This window comes from Colobus angolensis, unplaced genomic scaffold, assembly GCF_000951035.1.
Source record: "Colobus angolensis palliatus isolate OR3802 unplaced genomic scaffold, Cang.pa_1.0 Scaffold36, whole genome shotgun sequence".
In the NCBI taxonomy this organism is placed as follows: Eukaryota; Metazoa; Chordata; class Mammalia; order Primates; family Cercopithecidae; genus Colobus; species Colobus angolensis.
The window spans coordinates 7,202,981-7,225,193 of record NW_012116932.1 but is presented as its reverse complement, the minus strand read 5'-3'; the positions used below and the strand labels follow the sequence as shown (position 1 = coordinate 7,225,193).

Sequence of the window (22,213 nt, the reverse complement as noted above, 5' to 3'; positions counted from 1 at the left end):
TTAAGTTCTATGGTATGTGTGCACAATGTGCAGGTTTGCTACATATTAGAATGTCGATCGTTAAACAGTCAGGAAACCACAGGTGCTGGAGAGGATGTGGAGAAATAGGAACACTTTTACACTGTTGGTGGGACTGCAAACTAGTTCAACCATTGTGGAAGACAGTGTGGTGATTCCTCAAGAATCTAGAACTAGAGATACCATTTGACCCAGCCATGCCATTACTGGGTATATACCCAAAGGATTATAAATCATGCTGCCCCCATATACTTTAAAAAAATTATTAATGTTTTTATTGAGTTTTATTTTTTCAATATTTATTTATTTTAGACACAGGAGGTACCTGTGCAGGTTTTTCACCTAGGTAAACTCTGCCTAGATAATAAGCGTAGTACCCAATAGGTAGTTTTTCAACCCATACCCTCTCACATCCTCCCCACTCTAGTAGTTCACAGTGTCTACTGTTACCATGTTTATGTCCACGCATGCTCAATGTTTAGTTCCCACTTGTAAGTGAGAACATGTGGCATTCGGTCTTCTGTTCCTGTGTTAATTCACTTAGAATTATGGCCCTCAGCTGCAACCATGTTGCTGCAGAGGACAAGATTTCATTCTTTTTTATGGCTATGTAGTATTCCATGGTGTATATATACCATCTTTTTTTAATCCATTCCACCATTGATGGGCACCTGGGTTGTTTCTGTGTCTTTGCTACTGTGAATAGTGTGGTGACGAACATACAAACGCATATGTCTTTTTGGTAGAGTGATTTATTTTCGTTTGTTTACATACCCAGTAAGGGGATTGCTGAGTCAAAACGGCAGCTCTGTTTTAAGTTCTTTGCCAAATATCCAAGCTGCTTTCCACTGTGGCTAAACTAACTTACATTCCCAGCAATAGTGTATAAGCATTCCCTTTTCTCTGCAGTCTCACCAGCATCTGTTGTTTTTTGACTTTTTTTTTTTGGAGACTGAGTCTTGCTCTGTCGCTGAGGCTACAGTGCAGTGGCACAATCTCGGCTCACTGCGACCTCCGCCTCCCAGGTTCAAGCGATTCTCCTGCCTCAGCCTCCTGAGTAGCTGGGGTTACAGGTGCACGCCACCATGCCTGGCTAAATTTTGTGTTTTTAGTAGAGGTGGGGTTTCAACATATTGGTCAGGCTGGTCTCGAACTCCTGACCTCATGATCTGCCCACCTTGGCCTCCCAAAGTGCTGGGATTACAGGCATGAGCCACTGCTCCTGGCCTTGACTTTTTAATAATAGTCATTGTGACAGGTTGGAGATGGTATCTCAATGTGGTTTTGATTTGCATTTCTCTGATGATTAGTAATAAGTACTTTTTCATGTTTTCTTGGCTGCTTGTATGTCTTCTTCTGAGAAGAGTCTGCTTATATACTTTACCTACTTTTTAATGGGGTTTGTTCACTTTTGTTTGTTGATTTACATTCCCTGCAGATTCTGGATATTAGAATATGCATATTTTGCATATTGTCATATGCATAACTTGTGAATATTTTCTCCATATCTTTAGGTTGTCTGTTTACTCTGTTGGTAGTTTCTTTTGCTGTGCAGAATCTCTTTAGTTTAATTAGGTTCCACTTTCAATTTTTGTTTTTGTTGTAATTGTTTTTAGGGACTGCCAAAAATCCTTTGCCAAGGCTGACATTTAGAAGGGTATTTCCTAGGTTTTCTTTTAAGATTTTTATAGTTTGAGGTCTTACATTTAAATCTTTCATCCATTTTGAGTTAATTTTTGTACCCATATACTTTTATTTCTTCATCAGAACTTCAAAAATATCCAATATTCAGGACAAATCCAGGAAAGAAGCAACTGAATCATAGCTGAGTTTCCACTGAGAGAAAATGTGCCAGAGCCGTGACTTCTCCATGAGGATATGGTTTGCTGTTAGATCCTCGCTCTGTTAATTTGGCAGATGTTATCACATGTGGGGTATTTGAAAGGACATATGCTTTGAGGTGACACGATTGTCAAGTGGGGTGAAGACACCTCCCAACAAAGCCTCATAGGATGAAATGTACATACCTCACACTTAGCACAGTACCTGGCATACAGTAGGCAGGCGATGGTGTTAATCCCCCTTTCCTTCTTTGGCCAGGGTATGGGTAGTACTGGTTATGATGGAATTTGGCAATAAAACTACCCATTGGGAGTGACACCCATAAGAACCAGCAGCACTGGTTGAAGCAGTCCATCTACAGGGTGGCTGCACTCTCTGAATTGGCTTGTAAAGATGTTGATGAAGTAATCTGGGAAGAGCCCAGGTGTGTCCAAGGTGTGGGGCAGCTTCCAAGAAAAAGACTGTACCTAATTAAAGCTTAGCCTTCTGCTTATCACCCTGCCTTCGATTCAGGATTCAGGGTGTATGCCCGGCACTGGAGTCCAGCTAACCACCTGTATTGTTACCAGGTGCTCTGAAGTGACGATGCAATCTGTTTGCAGGCTATAAAAGGACAATCAGAGAGGAAAAACTTGTCAGCATTTGTCCAGCCCAGCTGGAGAGACACTAGGAGAGGCATCGGTCTCCAGCACAAATTAACAAACGGGCTTCTGGCTTATACATCAGTTGCATCAGTGTACTCACCCCCAGCCCTGAGCAACTCTGGCTCCTCAGGAACCCTGAAGGTGTGACTGGCAAAGCTGAGGCCCTGACTCAGGGGCTGCTTCCCTGAAAGGACTGCGCCTACAGCATCCTTGACATCTTTTCATAAACCAGCACAAATGTGAGTATGAGATATGGCTTGAAGATCCTACCTGCCCCTTCTTATCTTTTAGAATTTCTTCGGGGAGGTACTGAGGGCAAACTGCATGCCAGGCACTTAGTGTATAAAATCCCTCCGGTCTTCACGTCCATCCTGTGGATTAGCTGTAGCCTCAGAGAATGTGAGAAACCCATCCATGGACACAGCTGATGAGTGGCAGAGCTGGGATTTGAACCCCTGTGCTCTTAGCCATACCGCCATAGGGATTCGTGGAGGACATCCCACTTTTGATGCTATAAGGCAGATTTGCCCTAAGAATAACTTTGATTCTGAAAATTTTTTTGATTTTTGATTCTAAACATTTTGATTTTTTTCCATACATTGTCTAAATATGGTTGATAAAAGTAAGAAAGAGAGGGAGATTCCAAACATAGGATACTTCAGGAAGGAGTCAAGGACAAACTGCCAAAAGGTAGCCCTGAGGCTAGCAGGTGGATTGGGAGCAGCAAATACTATCCTAATGAGAGGAGACAGCTGCAAAAGTTGCAAGGACATAGAAAGTAAATGATGTGATTTATAGTTTTTGCCTTTACAGCTCCTGCAGGAAAAGTAATGCTCTGTTAGATACGTTCCCTGCCTTTTGCCTCAGGCATACTCTGTTCTTCCTTCAAGCCCCAGAGTGAATGTTACCCCCTCTAGGAAGCCTGTCTGGACTTCCCCAGCAGCACTAGTTTCTCCCCCTGGTGCATTCCTAGCATCCACACCTTGAGGGCAAGAATCATGCCTTCTTCTCTGAAGCCATGTAGGTTGGATGCAAACCCTGGCTGTAAGACCTCAGGCAGGCAATGTAACCTTTCTCTTCCTCAGGCTCCTTATCTGTACAATGGGAATAATAGTGGTACCTACAGGCCTCGGTTGGTCATGGGCTTACATGAGAGAAGGAACACAGAGTGTTTAGCACAGGGCTGTGCACACACTGAAGCATATCAGTGTCATATGTAGTGCTGGGCCTTGGCAGTTGATGGAGTAGATGTTTATTCAGTGTTTGTGGAAGGAAGAAAAGATAAAGGGAGGAAAGGGAAGAAAGAGAGAAACACACCAACTAGCTGCAGAGACCATCATGAACCAGGCAGCACCCACCTGGTATTTTGGAGCCATGGCTGCTGTCCAGTTTTGTTAAGTACACACCCTGTCTCCTTAGGCCAAGACTTGGTACCTAGATTTCTAATTCTCTGGATGCCTAATCATGTGTGCTGTGTGTCTCCCAGCTCTGCAGCCAACAATGTCTCTCACCTGTCTGATCTCTCCTTGTTCTCAAATCAATAATCCTAAGTCACCACCCTGGATCACACCTGTGTCAGGATGTGGGCAGGCCAGAAAGCCCCCTCCTTCTCCCTCCTCACTCAAGGAAAATCAGCCTTGTTTCTCCCAACCTGGTTCACCTGGAGATGCATCCATTCAAGTGTAACCAGAAAAAGGCCACTGGCAGAGTCTCATAAGAATCTGCACTGTGGGAGACAAAGTGAGGACCACAGGGTACAGTCACAGCACTGACAGCTGTCCTCGGACATTGTCTCTGGACGTCCTGTGCACCAGGACTGTGCTAAGCACCTTTGCATACTTCCCCTGTGATAAGTTTGTATTGCAACCTCAGAGGATGGCGACTCCTTTTTACATGGGAGGAGCCTGAGGCTCCCAAGAGCTAGACCTGGGCTGTCTGGTAAGGTACCCACATGTAACTCTTGAGCATCTTAAATGTGGTTAGTCCAAATTGGGGTATGCTATATTGTGAAATAAAGAATGTAAACTGTGCCTTTCATAATTTTTATGTTAGTCACATATTGAAATTATAATATTTTGGATTGATAGGTTAAGCAAAATATTGTTAAAATTAATATCATCTGTTTCTTTTTACTTTTTGAGTGCAGATACAAGAAATTTTAAAATTAAATTGTAACTTGCGTTGTATTTCTATTAGACATTGTATTAAAATGTAACTTGCATTGTATTTCTATTAGACAGCACTGGATTCGACAAAGCCTAGATTGATCTATCTCCACAGCCTTGTTCTTCTCTCCTGTGCTGAAACTAAACTCTGATGCTGGTAAGTTGTTCCCATATATGATGGGAACCAAACACAAGTGTACCTGGGTTGGGCTTCTAGGGAAAGAGGAACTCCATTGTCTTTCTACAGGCGGGTGCAACTGTGAATGTATACATATGCTGGGAGTGCCATTGTTGTAGGAATAAGGAAACAAAATGCTGTGTGGCACACCCAGTGTCACAGGCCCTCTGACCATGCAGTGAAAGAGGTGAAATTTAAACCCAAGACTGCCTGACGCCAAAGGCTGGACTCTTCCCCTGCTTCCTCTCCCGGAGTTCCCACACTCCACAGCCTAGGAGGAAGCTGACTCAGATTGTTTGAGACTGGGTTGAAACCCAGGTGCATAAGTGGTGGTGCACAAGTTCCATGTTAATGGATCTTTTTATCTATTTGAGTCCTGCCTTTTATTTTAGTTGCACTCACGGCCTTCACCTATATAAGTCTAATATATTCCTCAGGCCCCAGACCATTCTCCTCCTCTTTGTTCTGTGTCCTCAGGCCCCACATCCTTCTGTACATAGCTCAAGTTCAATTAATGTTTTTCTCCTTACTGGCTGAAGCTAAACCTTTGTTGTGCGCCAGATCTGAATGTCTGGTTTCTGTACCCATTTTCCTAGTATTGTTCCTATTTGAAAACAATGCCTACGGCCCACATCCATGGAGCTGGGATCTTTAGATTTGGGTTTTTCAATCAATCCTCAAAAAATATTTGCCTCCAGAAATTAATTAAGACTGTGCCTCAGTTAGTTTTGTGTAGTTATAACAGAATATCACAGACCAGGGAATTTATAATGAACAGAAATTGCTTTGGCTCGTTTTGGGGGCTGGGAAGTCTGAGATCGGGGGGCTGTACCTGGTGAGAGCCTTCATGCTGCATCATAACATGGTGGAAGGCATCACATAGGTGAGAGGAAGAGAGAAGGGGACCAAACGCATCCTTTTATCAGCAACTCACTTCCAAGATAATGGCTCCACCCTCATGAACAAATCACTTCTTAAGGGCCCCAACTCTCAACACTGTTACACTGGGGTAAAGTTTCCACCATGTGAACTTTGGGGACATATTCAGACTGTAACAGACTGTATCTAATTATTCTTAAAAGTTTTATTAACCCTCAGTTCCCCCCAGAATCTTATCTCAGTTCCTGGCCTTTGTGGAGTTGCTCAGTAAGTGCTTGTTGAGTTATTTGTTTTTTTTTTGTTTTGTTTTTTTTTTTTGAGACGGAGTCTCGCTCTGCCGCCCAGGCTGGAGTGCAGTGGCCAGATCTCAGCTCACTGCAAGCTCCGCCTCCCGGGTTCACGCCATTCTCCTGCCTCAGCCTCCCAAGTAGCTGGGACTACAGGCACCCGCCACGTCGTCCGGCTAGTTTTTTGTCTTTTTAGTAGAGACGGGGTTTCACCATGTTAGCCAGGATGGTCTCGATCTCCTGACCTCGTGATCCGCCCGTCTCGGCCTCCCAAAGTGCTGGGATTACAGGCTTGAGCCACCGCGCCCGGCCTGTTGAGTTATAAGTAACTATCAGGATTGCACAATAGCCACCACTGTGTACTAGCAAGCACACAGACGGATGCAGCAGTTCCTAAACTTATTCGAACACAGAATCCTTGGACAGGGACAGAAAGAGGGAAGAAGGGCTAGCAGTCAGGAGAGAGTTAGGGGGTGGTTACTCACCTCATGGACTAGGGCTGTATAGAATACCTTCCATGATAACCTCATCTAATGGCTCCTTTCCCATTTTGTCTCTTTTCTCTCATGACAAACTACTGCTGATATGTGTTTTTTGTTGAGATGGAAAGTTTTTAAAAGATAATTGTCTTTTGTATGGTCCCAGTAAGTAGAACCTTTCTGAACCACAAATAGAAGCTTAAAAAAAAAAAAAAAAAAAGGCAACAGTCCCAACCAATGTGTTGCCACCCACCCACCCTTCAATATCTTTCTTTTAGCAAGAGTATGGGGTTTTAGTCTCTTAATGAGTTTGCTTCCATACATATGCATAAAAGGAAGAATAGGCTTGAAATATGATGTGAGAACTTTCGATATCTCTTTGACTTTTTCCTCTTAAGTAAAGTCATTGTTTAAAAATAAACTAAATGATGATTAGTGGAACATTTTCTCCTCAGATGGCCAAGTGCTTAACGAATCTCAACTGTGCTTCTGGCAGATGACTGAAGGGTTCCGCCACCTTCCTGATCTAACAAGGGCTTTGCACACAGACTGTCAGCCAGGAAGTCTGAATTCACCAAGCACCACTGGGGCCTGAGAAAACTATTAGAGTGGCCAAGGAGATCTCCACAGCAAAGGTGCCAGGGGACAGGGGAGAATGGGACAGTCCTCCATATTCCTATTCATAATAGCCTTGAACAAAATTATGATTTCTCGGGAAACAGTTGGGAAACTTAAATTTGTTTGTATGCACAGGTTGATATGAGGTTGCTCAAGGGTCTAAGGTTAGAATCATTGGCAAATTCTATCCAAAGTACTTTCTTAGGAAAATTCAAGTCCAGAATTCAAGGTCAACTTGTTTAGCCCTTCCAGTTATAAAAAGAACTGCTCAAGTCTGCCTTAAAGAGCCTCACAAGCCGGCCAGTCCCTACAGCTCCACAAACTGACCCATCCTGGGCCTTGTTCTCCACAGAATGGGTCTGCTCCTTCCCCTGGCACTCTGCACCCTCGTCCTGTGCTGTGGAGCAAGGTCTCCGCCCCAGCCGGTCCTCAACCCCTGGGCTCTGCTCTCCCGAGGCTGCAATGACTCAGATGTGCTAGCAGTTGCAGACTTTGCCCTGCGGGACATTAACAAAGACAGAAAGGACGGCTATGTGCTGAGTCTCAACCGAGTGAACGATGCCCAGGAACACAGTCAGGCAAGTAATGACCGTCCCCACTCGGGCGGGGATGTGGGCAAGCTGGAGAGACTGGCCAGGGTGAGGGAACCCAGAGACACATGTTTGGCAGGTGTTTTCCGTATTGGAAGCCCTGCCAAGAACACTCTGTTCTCCTCTGCCAGGGTCAGCGACAATGCACTTATTGTTAGTAAAAACACGTGTTAACAGTGATCCTACTCTGACGCTTGTGTCGGATTCAGCGGTTTACAGGGTATCTCCACAAACATCCTTTGGCTTTCCCATAAAGCAGGGTTTTTTTGTGTGTGGTCTTTCTGGGTTTCTGCTTCCTGTGAAATGTGTTGTATTTCTCTACCCCTTCCCACAGGATGGCCTGGGATCTCTGTTCTATCTCACACTGGATGTGCTAGAGACTGACTGCCATGTGCTCAGTAAGAAGGCATGGCGAGTCTGTGGAATGACGCCATTTTATCAATCGGTGAGTGCTTGTTTTTATAAACCGTTAAGGGCCCTATGGAAAGCAAGTTAAGTGACCTCTTTCTACAGGGTAAAGGGTGCTCAATGTCTGCCATCTTTTAAATGGCCCACTTTATAATCTTCTGGCAGGTGCCCATGAGCTTATTCTAATGCTCTAGACGGAACAAAGTATAACTCATGAGAGGGGTTTCTGAGAAGTCCCACTGGGGTCATGCAGAACAGAATGGAAAAGTTGCTCCCAAGTTTTTTATTTTTTATTTTATTTTTTTACCTCCAAGACCTTCTGTTAGGCTCTGAACCAGTGTTTAAATTGTGAGAAAAAGACCTGAGGTGTGAATATACTGGACTTGGGGTTAATGTAGACTGCAGAAGTGATGGAGGTAGAGTTTTGTCTATTTGTTTTATTTTCCTTTGTTTTAGTAAACACTGATGGCAAGTTTGAGGGGAGGAAAATGGATGATATGCAGTATGAAAGCTCTCAAGGGTGCCGTGTAAGGATTTCCTGAAACCACAGAACATAAAGGGCCTCAGAATTAATCTTTTGAAGATGATCATAGAAGAGACTTGAAAATAGATAATCCATTTCATTTGATTCTTAATTATCCTGGGAAGATTTTCATTAATTGACATAAAACTTTACAACATGAATGCAGGATAGTGATATAAATGTTTAGAAGCAAATTATTTGATCAAGATATTTTTCCTAATCATGTAACCAGTTGGTCAAACTGCACCCACCTTGATTTTGAAAAGTGAATATCCTGTTGTGAATTATACTTGTTATGGTGACACTAGCTACTAAAACACACACACAAAAAGTGTATACTGACTCTAACATGATAGAAGTCCATTTCTCACGCATGGAAAGTTGAAAGTAGAAGTTCCTGATTAGATGGGGGCTTTGCTCCAGGGGTAATTTGAGATCCAAGTTTATTCCACACTGTGGCTCTAGACTCTGCCAGCCTCAGCTCACGACTTTCATGGTTACCTGCTCATCTGTATCAAGCTGTGCACAGAGAAATAGCATAGAGGACAGTGAGAATGTGGGAGACCCTTATGAGCCAGATCTGGAAATGGTTACACCTCATTTCTGCTCACCTTCTTGTGGTTAGAACTCAATTATACACAGTAACACCTGTTGGGGAGTATGGGAAACATATTCTAGCTGTGTCCTAGGAAAAGGTTAAACAGTTTGATCATCAGCTGCAATTCCTCCAAGCCAAAACCACAGAATTTGTTCTTAAGTTTCTAATTACTTTAAAAGAAAATGTCTGACTTTAATTTTGGAGGTATTTTAAAAACTCATAATTGCATTCAGTATGTCATAAAATGTATTTGTTGGTTTCAGGTTTATGGTCAATGCAAAGCAATATTTTATATCAACAAACCCAGTAGAGTTCTCTATTTAGCTGCTTATAACTGTACTCTTCGCCCAGGTAAGCAATCACTATGATTTTGTTAGTTTTTTTTTTTTAATTTTTTTATTATACTTTAAGTTCTAGGGTACATGTGCATAACGTGCAGGTTTGTTACATATGTATACTTGTGCCATGTTGGTGTGCTGCACCCATCAACTCGTCAGTACCCATCAATTCATCATTTATATCAGGTATAACTCCCAATGCAATCCCTCCCCCCTCCCCCCTCCCCCATGATAGGCCCCGGTGTGTGATGTTCCCCTTCCCGAGTCCAAGTGATCTCATTGTTCAGTTCCCACCTATAAGTGAGAACATGCGGTGTTTGGTTTTCTGTTCTTGTGATAGTTTGCTAAGAATGATGGTTTCCAACTGCATCCATGTCCCTACAAAGGACGCAAACTCATCCTTTTTTATGGCTGCATAGTATTCCATGGTGTATATGTGCCACATTTTCTTAATCCAGTCTGTCACAGATGGACATTTGGGTTGATTCCAAGACTTTGCTATTGTGAATAGTGCCGCAATAAACATACGTGTGCATGTGTCTTTATAGCAGCATGATTTATAATCCTTTGGGTATATACCTAGTAGTGGGATGGCTGGGTCATATGGTACATCTAGTTCTAGATCCTTGAGGAATTGCCATACTGTTTTCCATAATGGTTGAACTAGTTTACAATCCCACCAACAGTGTAAAAGTGTTCCTATTTCTCCACATCCTAATAAAGGATGGAAAAGAGTACTTAACCAGGTCTTTGCCAAGAGTGTGTAGGGTATCTCTCATTCTTATTTGCTGTTTATTCTTAATGCCAATTTCTTAATATTTCCAGTACTTACCTCCTTACTGAAGTTCATCCTATATTGCTCCTCTTCCCACAATAAATCTTACTCAATTACCTCTATATTTATATGCTGCATCAGATCTTAAATTTTCAGTCTGATATAAATGGTATAATTTCTATGACTGTTCCTCAGTCTTCCTTTCTTACTATCTCTGCCATTATTTCCCAGACTACACCAACTCGACACTCCATTCTACTGGATGCCACACTGTTTTCTGAACATGCACTGCACTTTCCAGTCTCTGCATCTTGCTTGTGCCTCTCCCTCTGCTAAGCATTCCCTCCCTGATGACCTCTGACCTTGAAACACACCCATTCTTTAAGGACCACCACCGCTTCTTCCACAGTGTTCTCTATTCTAGAAAGGAATGGCGCTTTTGTAATCTGCATTCCTATACAACTTTGTCCAAACTACTCAGGGAACACATAATGCACAGCCTTGATTTGGGGGTCGCATATCTTATATCATGTAGAATAGTTTCTCCTTTCTTCCTCCGGTTGCACCCTTCCTCGGTTCCCACCAAGTAGAAGGTGTCAGTAATGTTGTTAAGTAAATAATTGGACTAGAAATGAAACTGAAACTTAATGACACTTGAAATATGCATGTGCATTCATTTGGGACCTTCATTTTTTCAAGGGAAAGTCTTTGGAAAGAGAGCATCCACAGTGCGGGAAAACAGAATTTGGTCCCAGGTCGAACAACTACATGTGTGTCGCTCCCCTCGTGGATCCCATGCAAGTGTAGATTCTGATTCCATAGGTCTGGGTCAGGGCCTGAGATCCTGCATCTCTAATAAGCTCCAGGAGATAAGAATGCTGCTGGTTGCTTTGAATAACAAGGCAAGCGAGCAAACATTTTGTTAGGCACAGTTTAAGGTTCCTGGTTGTGAAGGCAAGATTCACCTAAAATAAATTAGAACAGAAAATAGTAAACAGTCTCAGGACTTAAATGGAAGTCATAGGCATCAGAGCTACGGGAGATCAGGAAGTGACAGGTGGTGATGAAGGAGTGACAAGCTGTGGATGTAAGTCCCCCATTATCTCCACCAGTCCCCAAGTGCATGCAGATAAATACAGAATTACTAAAACAACGTGTTTGCTCTGCAAAAGCAGCTTCAAGATAAATTCTGTATCTTGACTTTCACACTAGGCTTGCTGCCCTCAGCTCCTCCCAAACAGAAATCTGGCTGTGCTTGGGGTGATCATTCTATCCAGTCACACAATGACTTGACCAATTTTGTTTTCGGGCTCACTTGCATTTTTCTTCTTAAAAACAAAATTATTTATTTTTATTTTTTATTGATAAATAATAGTTGTACATATTTATAGCATATATAGCGATATTTCCATATATATACTGTATTGTGATCAGATTAGGTTATTAGTATACCCATCATCTCAAACCTTTATCACTTCCTTGTGTTGGGAATATTCAATATCCTGCTTCTAGCTATTCGAAATTTTATCTTGTTGTTAACTGTAGTCATCCTACAGTGGTCTAGAACACTTGAATTTATTCCCCTATCTAGCTGTAATTTTGTATCCTTTGACAGATCTCACTTGCATTTCTAACCAAACAGGGTGCGCTTCCACCTTCTACTATGTCTTTCACTTATCCATACATTCTACAAACATTTACTAAGCACTTCCTATGTATCAGATATGATGTTCAGTGTTAGGAACTGAAAGGTAAATAAGATATGATAGTAATGAAATCCCAACCTCTGAAGACACTCAGTCTACTTTACAGAGTCAATAATGAGAAAAGATATTGAACTAGTTGGAGGAAAAGGTCCTATTTTACCATACTGTATTACGTGTCTTTGAATAAAATTCTCAGGGTAAATGTGTGTGAGATGAAAACTTTGCTTTGGTCTCTTTTTTAATTGTGAAAGTAATACACGGTCATTACAGAAAACACTGCTGACAGCTAACTTCTATTCCAGAAAATGTCTTCCTCGCCCCATCCTTAACTCTTTACAGTCATATGATTTATTGAAAATTAATAATATTTAAAAACTTATGTTATTGGCATCAACAGTTTCAAAACGAAAGATTCACAGGACATGCCCTGACTGCCCAGCACCCATATCCACTGACCTTTCCAGTGACCAAGTGCTGGAGGCTGCCACTGAGTCTCTTGCGAAATACAACAATGAGAGCACATCCAAGCAGTATTCTCTCTTCAAAGTCACCAGGGCTTCTAGCCAGGTAAGGCTAAACTGCTCAAGCCAATTACACAGCGTGTCTCATAACTGTTGCTGTAGGTTCCTAAGCTGGGAGGAGAATGTCAAGGCCCTCATTTTGATTAGAACCAAAATATCTTTCTCTACTTTCCCCACTTTGATAGACCTGATGCCCATTCTATCATGCTTCAGTTTCTAAGTGATTCCATGGCATTTCTACAAGAGTCAGGTGGCTTGATTTTGCTTCCCTAACCTTAAGGCAAGAAGAGAAATGAACTCCTAGTCTCCTTGGGGGACTGTCCATAGGTTTACCACTTACTGCTATATTCTCAAATGTGACTGATCATGGACCATTTTACATCACTTTTACTCTATTTTAAGGCCTAGAGTGGGTGTTGAATTTTATGGATTAGGGAAAATGAAGACTCATTTGTATTTAAATTATGTTGATTTCTTTCCTTTTTTCTCTCTCTCTCCCTCTCTATTTCTTTCTTTTTACTTTTTGAGACAGAGACACTCTGTCACCTAGGGTGGACTCAAACAGTCCTTGTACCTCAGCCTCTCAAATAGCTGAGACTCCAGGTGCATACCACCACACCTGGCTAATTTTGTATTTTTTGTAGAGATTGGGTATCACTATGTTGCACCGGCTGGTCTTGAACTCCTGGACTCAAAACAATCCACCCGCCTTGGTCTCCCAAAGTGCCGGGATTACAGGCATGAACCACTGTACCTGGCCTGATATTTCTTTCATAAGCAGAAAAATCTAAAAGATTATTCTACATAAGGAAAAATAAATCAAAAGAAGGTGTTTAGGGCCCATTCAAATCTTAAAGAAGGGAAGAAAGGTGTGAGATTATGTTTTCTTAATAACTAAATCATGGTACATGGTTTGATCAGTGTGGGGATTTGCAGAACAACAGATATGTGCCTTGACAATGCCTCTGGTGACGTGTTGTTTCTGTAGATATAATGCTGTCAAACCTGAGTCTTCTCCCCAGGCAGAAATGTTTGATTTTTACATCTCAGCTCTTGTCTCATAACAGTGGGTGTTTGGCCCTTCTTACTTTGTGGAATACTTAATTAAAGAATCACCGTGTACCAAATCCCAGATCAGCAGCTGTTCACTTCAGTCCTCCGACTCTGTGGTGAGTTTTCCTGAATGTCTTCATAATTTGAGTGTTCACAGATCATCTCTAAGTGTTTGTGGAGCATAAATTACATATGAGGTGTCATAAGGCATGAGATGCTTTTCTTCCCCTCAAGGAGCAAGTTAGACTAGTTAGAGATTAGACAGATCCAGACTGCATTCAATTGTAAGTGCAATTTTCATCAGCAGTTGCAAAAGTGATTATATAGAGCTGTAAAACACAGACATCTCAGTGATGGGTAATGGCCCTGCTTTGGTCTAACGCAATCCAGTTACGTTTGTAATACAGCATAGTGTTCCATTTCTTGGACCACTCTTTAAGGACAAAGTCAAATAGGCCTTCATTCAAAGAGGCATCCAAAAAGGAAAGTATGCCTTGAAGCCATCTGAAACACAACTGGTGGGTATTTAACCTGGCACAATGTGTTGGAGTGCAACTGGGCAAAATGCACCAACAATACTTTTCCTCTCATTTACTTACAGTAACAGCTTTATTAAGAAATAATTCATACATTGTAAAATTCATCCATTTAAGGTGTACAGTTCAGCAGTTTTTAGTATGTTCACAGAGTTGTGCCACCATCACCACTTTCTTATTTCATCAGCCTAAAAAGAAACCTCATGCCCACTAACAGTCATTTCCCATTGCCACCTTACCAAGCCCCTGGAAACCACTTACCTACCTTCTGTTTCTATGGCTTTGCCTATTCTGGATATTTCATGTAAATGGAATCCTACAGCATATGGTCCTTTGTTTCTGGCTTCTTTCACTTAGCATAGTGTTCTAAAGCTTCTCCATCTATAAATAGATGTAGTTTTACCTCTTCCTTAGTAAATAATATTTTATTGCATGGATATTGTTTATTGTTTATCCATCTATCAGTTGATAGACATTTGAGTTGTTTCCTGCTATGAACAAGTGTACAAGTTTTTATATACACATATGTTTCCATTTCTCTTGAGTGTATACCTCAGAGTGGAGTTTTTGTTATATGAAAAACAACTACAACAACAACAACAACAAAAACCCTCCATGTTTAACCCTTTCACTGCTATACTGTTTTCCACTGTGACTGCGTCAGTTTTGCAATCCCATCAGCAATGTATGAGGGTTTCAATTTCTCTACATCTTTGCCAACACCTATTATGATCTTTCTTTTGGTTATAGCCATCCTACTGGGCATGAATTGGTATCTCATCATGATTTTTATTTACATTTTCCTAATAACTAATGATGTTAAGCATCTTTTATTGTGTTTATTATCTATTAGTATGTTTTCTTTGGGAAAATGTCTATACAAATCATTTGCCCACTTAAAATCCAGTTGCTTGTCTTTTCATTGTTGAATAATAAGAGTCTTTACATATTCTGGATACAATGTCCTTATCAGATACATATTTTTAAGTATTTTCTCTCATTCTCTGGGTTGTCTATTCACTTTCTTGACAATGTTCTTTGAAATAGAGAAGTTTTAAATTTTTATGAAGTTCTATTTTTATATATTTTTTCTTATTTTGAATGTGCTTTTAATGTCATATCTAAGAAATCATTGCCTAATCCATAATCACCAAGATTTCCATGTGTAAAAATGCAAGGGATCCAGAATGCCAAAATAATCTTAAACAATAACAACAAAAAAAATAGGAAGACATACCTCCCAAACTCAAAACCTACTACAAAGCTACAGTATTTAAGAAAATGTCTTGGTGGTATGAGAATGATATGTAGATCAATGGAATACAATTGAAAGTAAAGAAATAAGCCCCTATATGTAGGCCTATGACACATTTTGAGTTTTTGTACATGTGTGAGGCAGGGAGTTCAACTTCATTCTTTTGCATACGAACATCCAATTTTTCCAGCACTATTTGTTAAAAAAACTATTCTTCCCCCCATGTCGTTGTCTTGGCATACTTCTTGAAGATCAATTGACCATAAATGTAAGAGTTTATTTCTTTAATCTCAATTTTATTCCATTGATCTACACTTCTAAGCTTATACTGGTATAACACTGTCTTGAATACTATATAGCTTTGTAATACATTTTGAGATTGGAACATTTAAGTCCTCCTATTTGTGCTTCTTGTTCAAGATTGCTTTGGGTATCCTGAATGCCTTGAATTTTTGCGCTGATTTTAGGACCAGTGTGCCAATTTCTATTTTTAAAAAGGCATTTGGAAATTTGATACATTTGATTGTATTGAATCTGTACATCCATGTCAAAAGTACTGTCATCTTAACAACATTAAGTTTTCAAATCCATGAATATGCGGTATCTTTCCATCTGTTTAGAACTCATTTAATTTCTTTCGACAAAGTTTTGTAGTTTTCAGTGTACAAAGTTTTCATTTATTTTGGTCAATTTACTCTCTGAATATTTTATTCTCTTTGATGCTAATGTAATGAAACTGTCTTCTTAATTTCATTTTTGGATTGTTCATTGAAAGTGTGTAGAAAGACAACTGATTTTTTATATTGATCTTATATGCTGTAACCTTGATGAACTCATTTATTAGTTCTAATAGTTTGCTAGTGGATTTCTTAGGATTTTCTATATGATCATGTCACCTGGAAAGAGATAGCTTTTTACTTCTCCCTTTTAAATCTGGATGCCACATGTGTTCCCAGCCTCTAGGGCTCACATGTTCAGCACACTCATAAACTCCCTTTGTGATCCACTCTAGTGTCAGCACCAGGTAGGCCTGTGAACTTTGGTAGCTCAGCAAATCCTAGCTAGGGTGGGAGTGGCCAGGTCTCCTTGGTGCAAGTACCTGTAATTTCTCCAGAAGGTTCTCTGAGAGCCCCTCCTCTTTGTGACTTGGTGATGAAGAGAAGGAAAAGGCTGAAGCACCATTTCCCAGACGCTTCATATGGATTTTCTCACTTTAAGGAATTTCTAGTCTTTTTTTCATATGCTCTGGAGCTCAGTGACAGAATAATATTTAGGCAATCTGTTTAGACACTTTTTTCTTTTTGTGGATTTAAGGATACAAGTGCAGTTTTCTTACATGAATATATTGCATAGAGGTTAAGTCTGGGCTTTTAGTGTATCCATCACTCAAATAGTGTACATTGTATTCAGGGTGGGTTTTTTTTGTTTTTTGTTTTCTGTGTTTTTTTTCGGATCAAATCTTGCTCTGTCACCCAGGCTGGAGTGCAGAGGCGCAATCTCAGCTTACTGTAAACCTCCACCTCCTGGGTTCAAGCGATTCTCTTGCCTCAGCCTCCCAAGTAGCTGGGACTACAGGCACCTGCCACCTCGCCTGGCTAATTTTTGTATTTTTAGTAGACACAGGGTTTCACCATGTTGACCAGGCTGGTCTCCAACTCCTGACCTTAAGTGATCCGCCTGCCTCAGCCTCCCAAAGTGCTGGGATTACAGGCGTGAGCCACTGTGCCCAGCTCAGGATGGTATTTCATCCCTCACCACCCTCCCACCTTTTGGAGTCTTCAGTGTCTGTTACTCCACTTTGTGTCCATGTATACCCTTTCTTTAGCTTCCACTTTTAAGTGAGAACATGTGGGTTTTGGCTTTTTGTTTCTGAGTCATTTCACTTAGGATAATGGCCTCCAGTTCCAGCCATGTTGATGCAAAGGACATGATATCATTCTTTTTTATAGCTGAGCAGTGTTCCATGGTGTGCGCGCACACACACACATCACATTTTAATCTAATCATCCATTGATGGACACAACATTGGCTTCACATATTTGCTATTATGAATAGTGCTGTGATAAACATACAAGTGCAGTTGTCTTTTTCTTATAGTAGTTTCTTTTTTGGTGAGGGTCGGGGGATAGATAACCAGTAGTGGGATTGCTGGATCAAATGGTAGCTCTATTTTTAGTTTATTTTTAGACAAATTTAGTAAATTTTATGCGGATATACTTAAGAGCTCTTCTTTAGAAATTGAGGCAACATTTTTTTTTTTTTTTTTTTTTTTTTTGAGACGGAGTCTCGCTCTGTCGCCCAGGCTGGAGTGCAGTGGCGCAATCTCGGCTCACTGTAAGCTCCGCCTCCCGGGTTTACGCCATTCTCCTGCCTCAGCCTCCCGAGTAGCTGGGACTGCAGGCGCCTGCCATCTCGCCCGCCTAGTTTTTTGTATTTTTTTAGTAGAGACGGGGTTTCACCGTGTAGACCAGCATGGTCTCCATCTCCTGACCTCGTGATCCACCCATCTCGGCCTCCCAAAGTGCTGGGATTACAGGCTTGAGCCACCGCGCCTGGCCGAGGCAACATTTTATTGTAATATTCTATTTATGCTTGAAAATATACACACTATATGACTCTAAAACTCCTCTTCTAAGAATTTATCCTAAGGAAGTAACTAGGAATACATGAAACGATGTAGCTTCAATGTGTAAATAACAGAAAAATTAGATTCAACCTAGCTGTCCAACAAAAGAGAGCTTGTTAAACATCACAGAGGAATACTAGGTAGCCATTATTTTAAAAACCCTAGAAGACCATTCAATGCCATAAAAGGGTTTTTACAATATATTGTTAAGTGACAAAATAGAGTTATAAAGTAATAAATATAATATGACTCTATTTTGTAGAAGAAAAATGTATATGCATAGGAAAAAAGATTGGAAGAAAAGAAATCAAATCACTGAAGGTAACAAGTATCTTTCAGACAATTTAGAGGTCTTTATTTTCTTTTGTTTATCTATATTCTAACCATTACATTTGTAATAAGGAAACAAAGCTACTTTACTTTTAAGTAAAGAGAAATTTAAGGAGCTGAGAGTGGTTTTGTTTGAGAAGAGAAATCTCAGGTGGAACATACTTAAAGGGCTGCTACATAAAAGATGAAAACACGTTTTCTAGCTGACCCAAGGGTAGAACTAAAGCCAAGAGGTAGAATCTGTATAGACATAACTTTCCACTCAACACAAAGAAATTTTTTAGTAAACAGAGTTTCATTCCTCAAGAAATACTGAGTTTCTCATTATTTGAAGCAATTTAGCCTAATTTGGATGATTTCTTGGTAGGGGTGATCTAGAAAGAATTGACTCAGAGTCTACCCATTACATAGTAGAAGCATAAAAATGTTGATTGGCTGTGTATCTACACAAGCAGAAAGCTAGTTGATTTCCATCTGTGATCACTGGTAATACTCACATGACATTGTATTTTCTCTGTCATTTAGCCTGCTGGTCTTTGCAAAGGTTCTCTGACCCGAAGACACTGGGAAAAGTTTGTCTCTGTGACTTGTGACTTCTTTGAATCACAGGTATTTTTCAATCTAATTGCCTGTCTTTTTGTGAAGAAGAGCAGATTATCGATAGTTACCTACCACTAACTTACCCCCCTTCCTTTGATTTTCCCAACCACCTTGCTCACCACTTTCCGCAGGCTGCCCTGAGGCCACACCCACAGGATAGCTAGTCAAAGACCTGTTAAGCCTTGTTTTAGTCACAATATGGTTCTGCAGAATAAGCCAGACAAATTCAGAAACAGAGAACTACTGGCTTGGATGTGATTCAAGCCTCTGAGACATTAAATTAAGTGTCCCAAAGAAACCTTACCTCAAGCCACAGGGAGAAGTTATTTCCAAGAAAATGTTCAATCCCTTTCCAGAAGTGTTTATTGCACACTTATTATAAGGTAGCCTGGTATATTTGAGAGGCAGTTTATATTTGAGGTGTATTTGTGCCTGGTATATTTAAGGCCATTGAAATGGGACACTTGGGATCCAGTTTTGCCCTGGTACCTGTGAGCTGTATAACAAGCACATACTTGCCTATTTGAGTTTTGGTTGCCTCATTTATAAAATGGGATTGCAACACTGCATCATTCCGATTCTTGTGAGAAGCAAATGAAAGGACCTGAATGAAGGGTGCTATATAAGGCCTGGTGCAGAATAAACAATCAAGGAAAGGCACCTGCTGCTGCCACTACTGGGAACAGAAAGATAGCTTGCTGGAGACTTCGAGTGAGTCATTGAACCGCTCTGGGCCATTATTCAGCTCTAAAATTGTGAGACTCACAGTCTCACAGTCAAGTTTCTACAGGTCTTGGTTCCCCCAGCCCTTATCTGTTTTGTTTTTTAACCCTTTCACCAGGAGGCCCATCCCTCTACCCAGTCTCCCTTTAAAATGTTTCAACAGAAGGGCACAGATCAGCTTAAGCTGGTACTAGGCATGGGAGGACTTTCCCTGTGGAACTCTGCATTTAAAAATGTTCTCGTTCCAGGCTCCAGCCGCTGGAAATGAAAACTCTGCTGTTAACCAGAAACCTATAAACCTTTCCAAGGTGGAAGAATCCCAGCAGAAAAACACACCCCCCACAGACTCCCCCTCCAAAGCTGGGCCAAGAGGATCTGTCCAATATCTTCCTGACTTGGATGATAAAAATTCCCAGGAAAAGGACCCTCAGGAGGCCTTTCCTGTGCATCTGGATCTAACCACGAATCCCCAGGGAGAAACCCTGGATCTTTCCTTCCTTTTCCTGGAGCCAATGGAGAAGAAGGTGGTTGTCCTGCCTTTCCCCAGAGAAAAAGCACACACTGCTGAGTGCCCAGGGCCAGCCCAGGATGCCAGCCCTCTTGTCCTTCCACCATGAGAATCACACAGAATCTTCTGTAGGGGTATGGTGCACCCATGAAATGGGAGGCGCTGGGGACAATGGACAGAGACAGAGCGTGCACATGTAGAGTGTGCCTAATGAAGGACACCTTTTTGACTCTTCTTTGCCTAAGCATGTTGACTGGGATTGGATATAATGAGACTGAACCCTCTGCTTGGGCTGCACTCTACCCTGTACACTGCCTTGTACCCCGGGCTGCATCCCCTCCTAAACTGAGCAGTCTGATGCCATGGAGAGATGCCTCTCTTATGTCTTCAGCTACTCACTTATAAAGATACTTATCCTTTCAGCAGTATATATGTGCTGAAATCTCAGCATGAAAGCATTGCATGAGTAGAGACACTTCCCTAACACCAGGAGGCATGAGAAACTAATGCCCAGCACAGTTTCAGTCCCTAAATTCCCTTTAATTCCAGGACAGGTATTAGCTGCATAGGGCCCATACCATTTCCAAACCTCTACCTCTTTTCATCTGTCTGGAAGTCTCCAGGTCTCAACAGTGAGGTAATTCACTTAGAGCTGGGGGCACATGGAAGAGAAGTGCACATGTGGCCTGTGCTAGACACTGTGGGAGCAGCAGACCGTGACAGTTCTCATCACTGTTACAATTTCTCTAGGACAGATAGAGGAGGGTCCATCATAGCATTCAATTATAGTCTACATTTTCCATCTTTCAAACACTGCAGGACCAGTTTCCCCTCATTCAGTAATACATATGCGCACGTGCACACATGCACACCAGATAGGACCTTGGACATTTTGACAGAGAATTTGCAGACGCAGCTATTGTCGTCTATCCTGGTGGCTATTAGAAGAGGCACACAGGTCTCGGCGTAATTAGCATAAGAGAAGTAGACAATATTCACACTCTGTTCCTCTTACCTACTTCTCGTAAGAAGGAAGTGATTATGTGAGGGTGTCATATGGGGTCTTACACCCTGTTGGTCAGGGTCTGAAAGAAGCAGAATTGTACTCAGGTGACTCAACTAAAAAGACTTCAGTTGGCCCAGCATGTTGGCCCACGCCTGTAATCCCAGCACTTTGGGAGGCTGAGGCAGGCAGATCACTGGAGGTCAGGAGTTCGAGACCAGCCTGGCCAACATGGTGAAACTCTGTCTCTGCTAAAAATATAAAAATTATCCAGGCATGGTGGTACACGTCTGTAATCCCAGCTACTTGGGAGGCTGAGGCAGGAGAATCACTTGAACCTGGGAGGTGGAGGTTGTAGTGAGCTGAGATCATGCCACTGTACGCTGCCAGCCTGGGTAACAGATCTAGACTCCGTTTCAAAAAAAGAAAAAGACTTCAGTGAAGGGACCTTTAGTGAAGGCTTGTGGCTCAGGTGAAGGGGAGGTCAAGGGATGCTGAGGCACCTGGACAACAGCGTCAGCAGGGAGTCTTCACCACCTGAGGCTGAGCAGGAGCAGGAGTGGCTGGCTTCTCTGCTCTGTTGGAACTATCCTGTGGAGAAGCCACCTGCAGGAGCCGCCCTGGTGGAGGGCTGCAGCCCCTGCAGAACCCAGTGCTGAAGCGGGAAGGAGCAGGGAATAAGCACCCTCCCCTCTCCCTACCTTCCTGCTTCCTTCCAGTCTCCTCCTCCCAATGGCTCTTTGAACTCAGTAGTAAATTAACCAGCCGGGAGAGCTTGGGTTATTCAATTCCCTGGAGTCAGCCTGGGAGACGAGACCAGGCAGAGAAAGTCAAAGGATGGGCCTGAGGCCAACAGAGAGAAACCATTAGGAGCCTCAACTGGGGTTTCCCAAGGGGTGTTCTATAAGGCCCTTCTCTACTGGTAAAAGGATGGGGAAGAGCCTCAGACTTTGTTTCTCCTTCTACCTACCACCTCCTTTCTCTTTCCGTGGCTTAATTCATGAGAAACT

General features: G+C 41.8%; 1 protein-coding gene across 4 annotated transcripts; it reads left to right on the top strand.

The window, feature by feature from the left end:
• The first annotated feature begins 2,494 nt into the window (after window positions 1–2,494).
• Window positions 2,495–20,686, top strand: FETUB (fetuin B). Of its 4 annotated transcripts, XM_011953355.1 has the most exons (8): window positions 2,495–2,743; window positions 7,463–7,688; window positions 8,035–8,145; window positions 9,493–9,580; window positions 12,446–12,615; window positions 13,637–13,738; window positions 18,895–18,978; window positions 19,941–20,686. In XM_011953355.1, the coding sequence occupies exons 2-8, from the start codon at window positions 7,464–7,466 to the stop codon at window positions 20,307–20,309; spliced, it is 1,149 nt and encodes a 382-aa protein (XP_011808745.1). In that variant the 5' UTR covers window positions 2,495–2,743; window position 7,463; the 3' UTR covers window positions 20,310–20,686. The 4 variants fall into 4 exon arrangements, with proteins under 4 accessions (XP_011808745.1, XP_011808744.1, XP_011808746.1 ...); XM_011953354.1 differs by lacking the exon at window positions 2,495–2,743 and having other exon boundaries at window positions 7,362–7,688; XM_011953356.1 differs by lacking the exons at window positions 2,495–2,743; window positions 8,035–8,145 and having other exon boundaries at window positions 7,416–7,688.
• The last annotated feature ends 1,527 nt before the right edge of the window (window positions 20,687–22,213 follow it).

Excerpts from the sequence above, each read along its gene's own strand:
- FETUB (XM_011953355.1), top strand. The coding sequence starts at position 7,464 with ATGGGTCTGCTCCTTCCCCTGGCACTCTGCACCCTCGTCCTGTGCTGT. Across the intron at positions 7,689-8,034 it reads ATGCCCAGGAACACAGTCAG|GATGGCCTGGGATCTCTGTT; the intron begins GCAAGTAATGAC and ends CCCTTCCCACAG. Across the intron at positions 18,979-19,940 it reads GTGACTTCTTTGAATCACAG|GCTCCAGCCGCTGGAAATGA; the intron begins GTATTTTTCAAT and ends TTCTCGTTCCAG.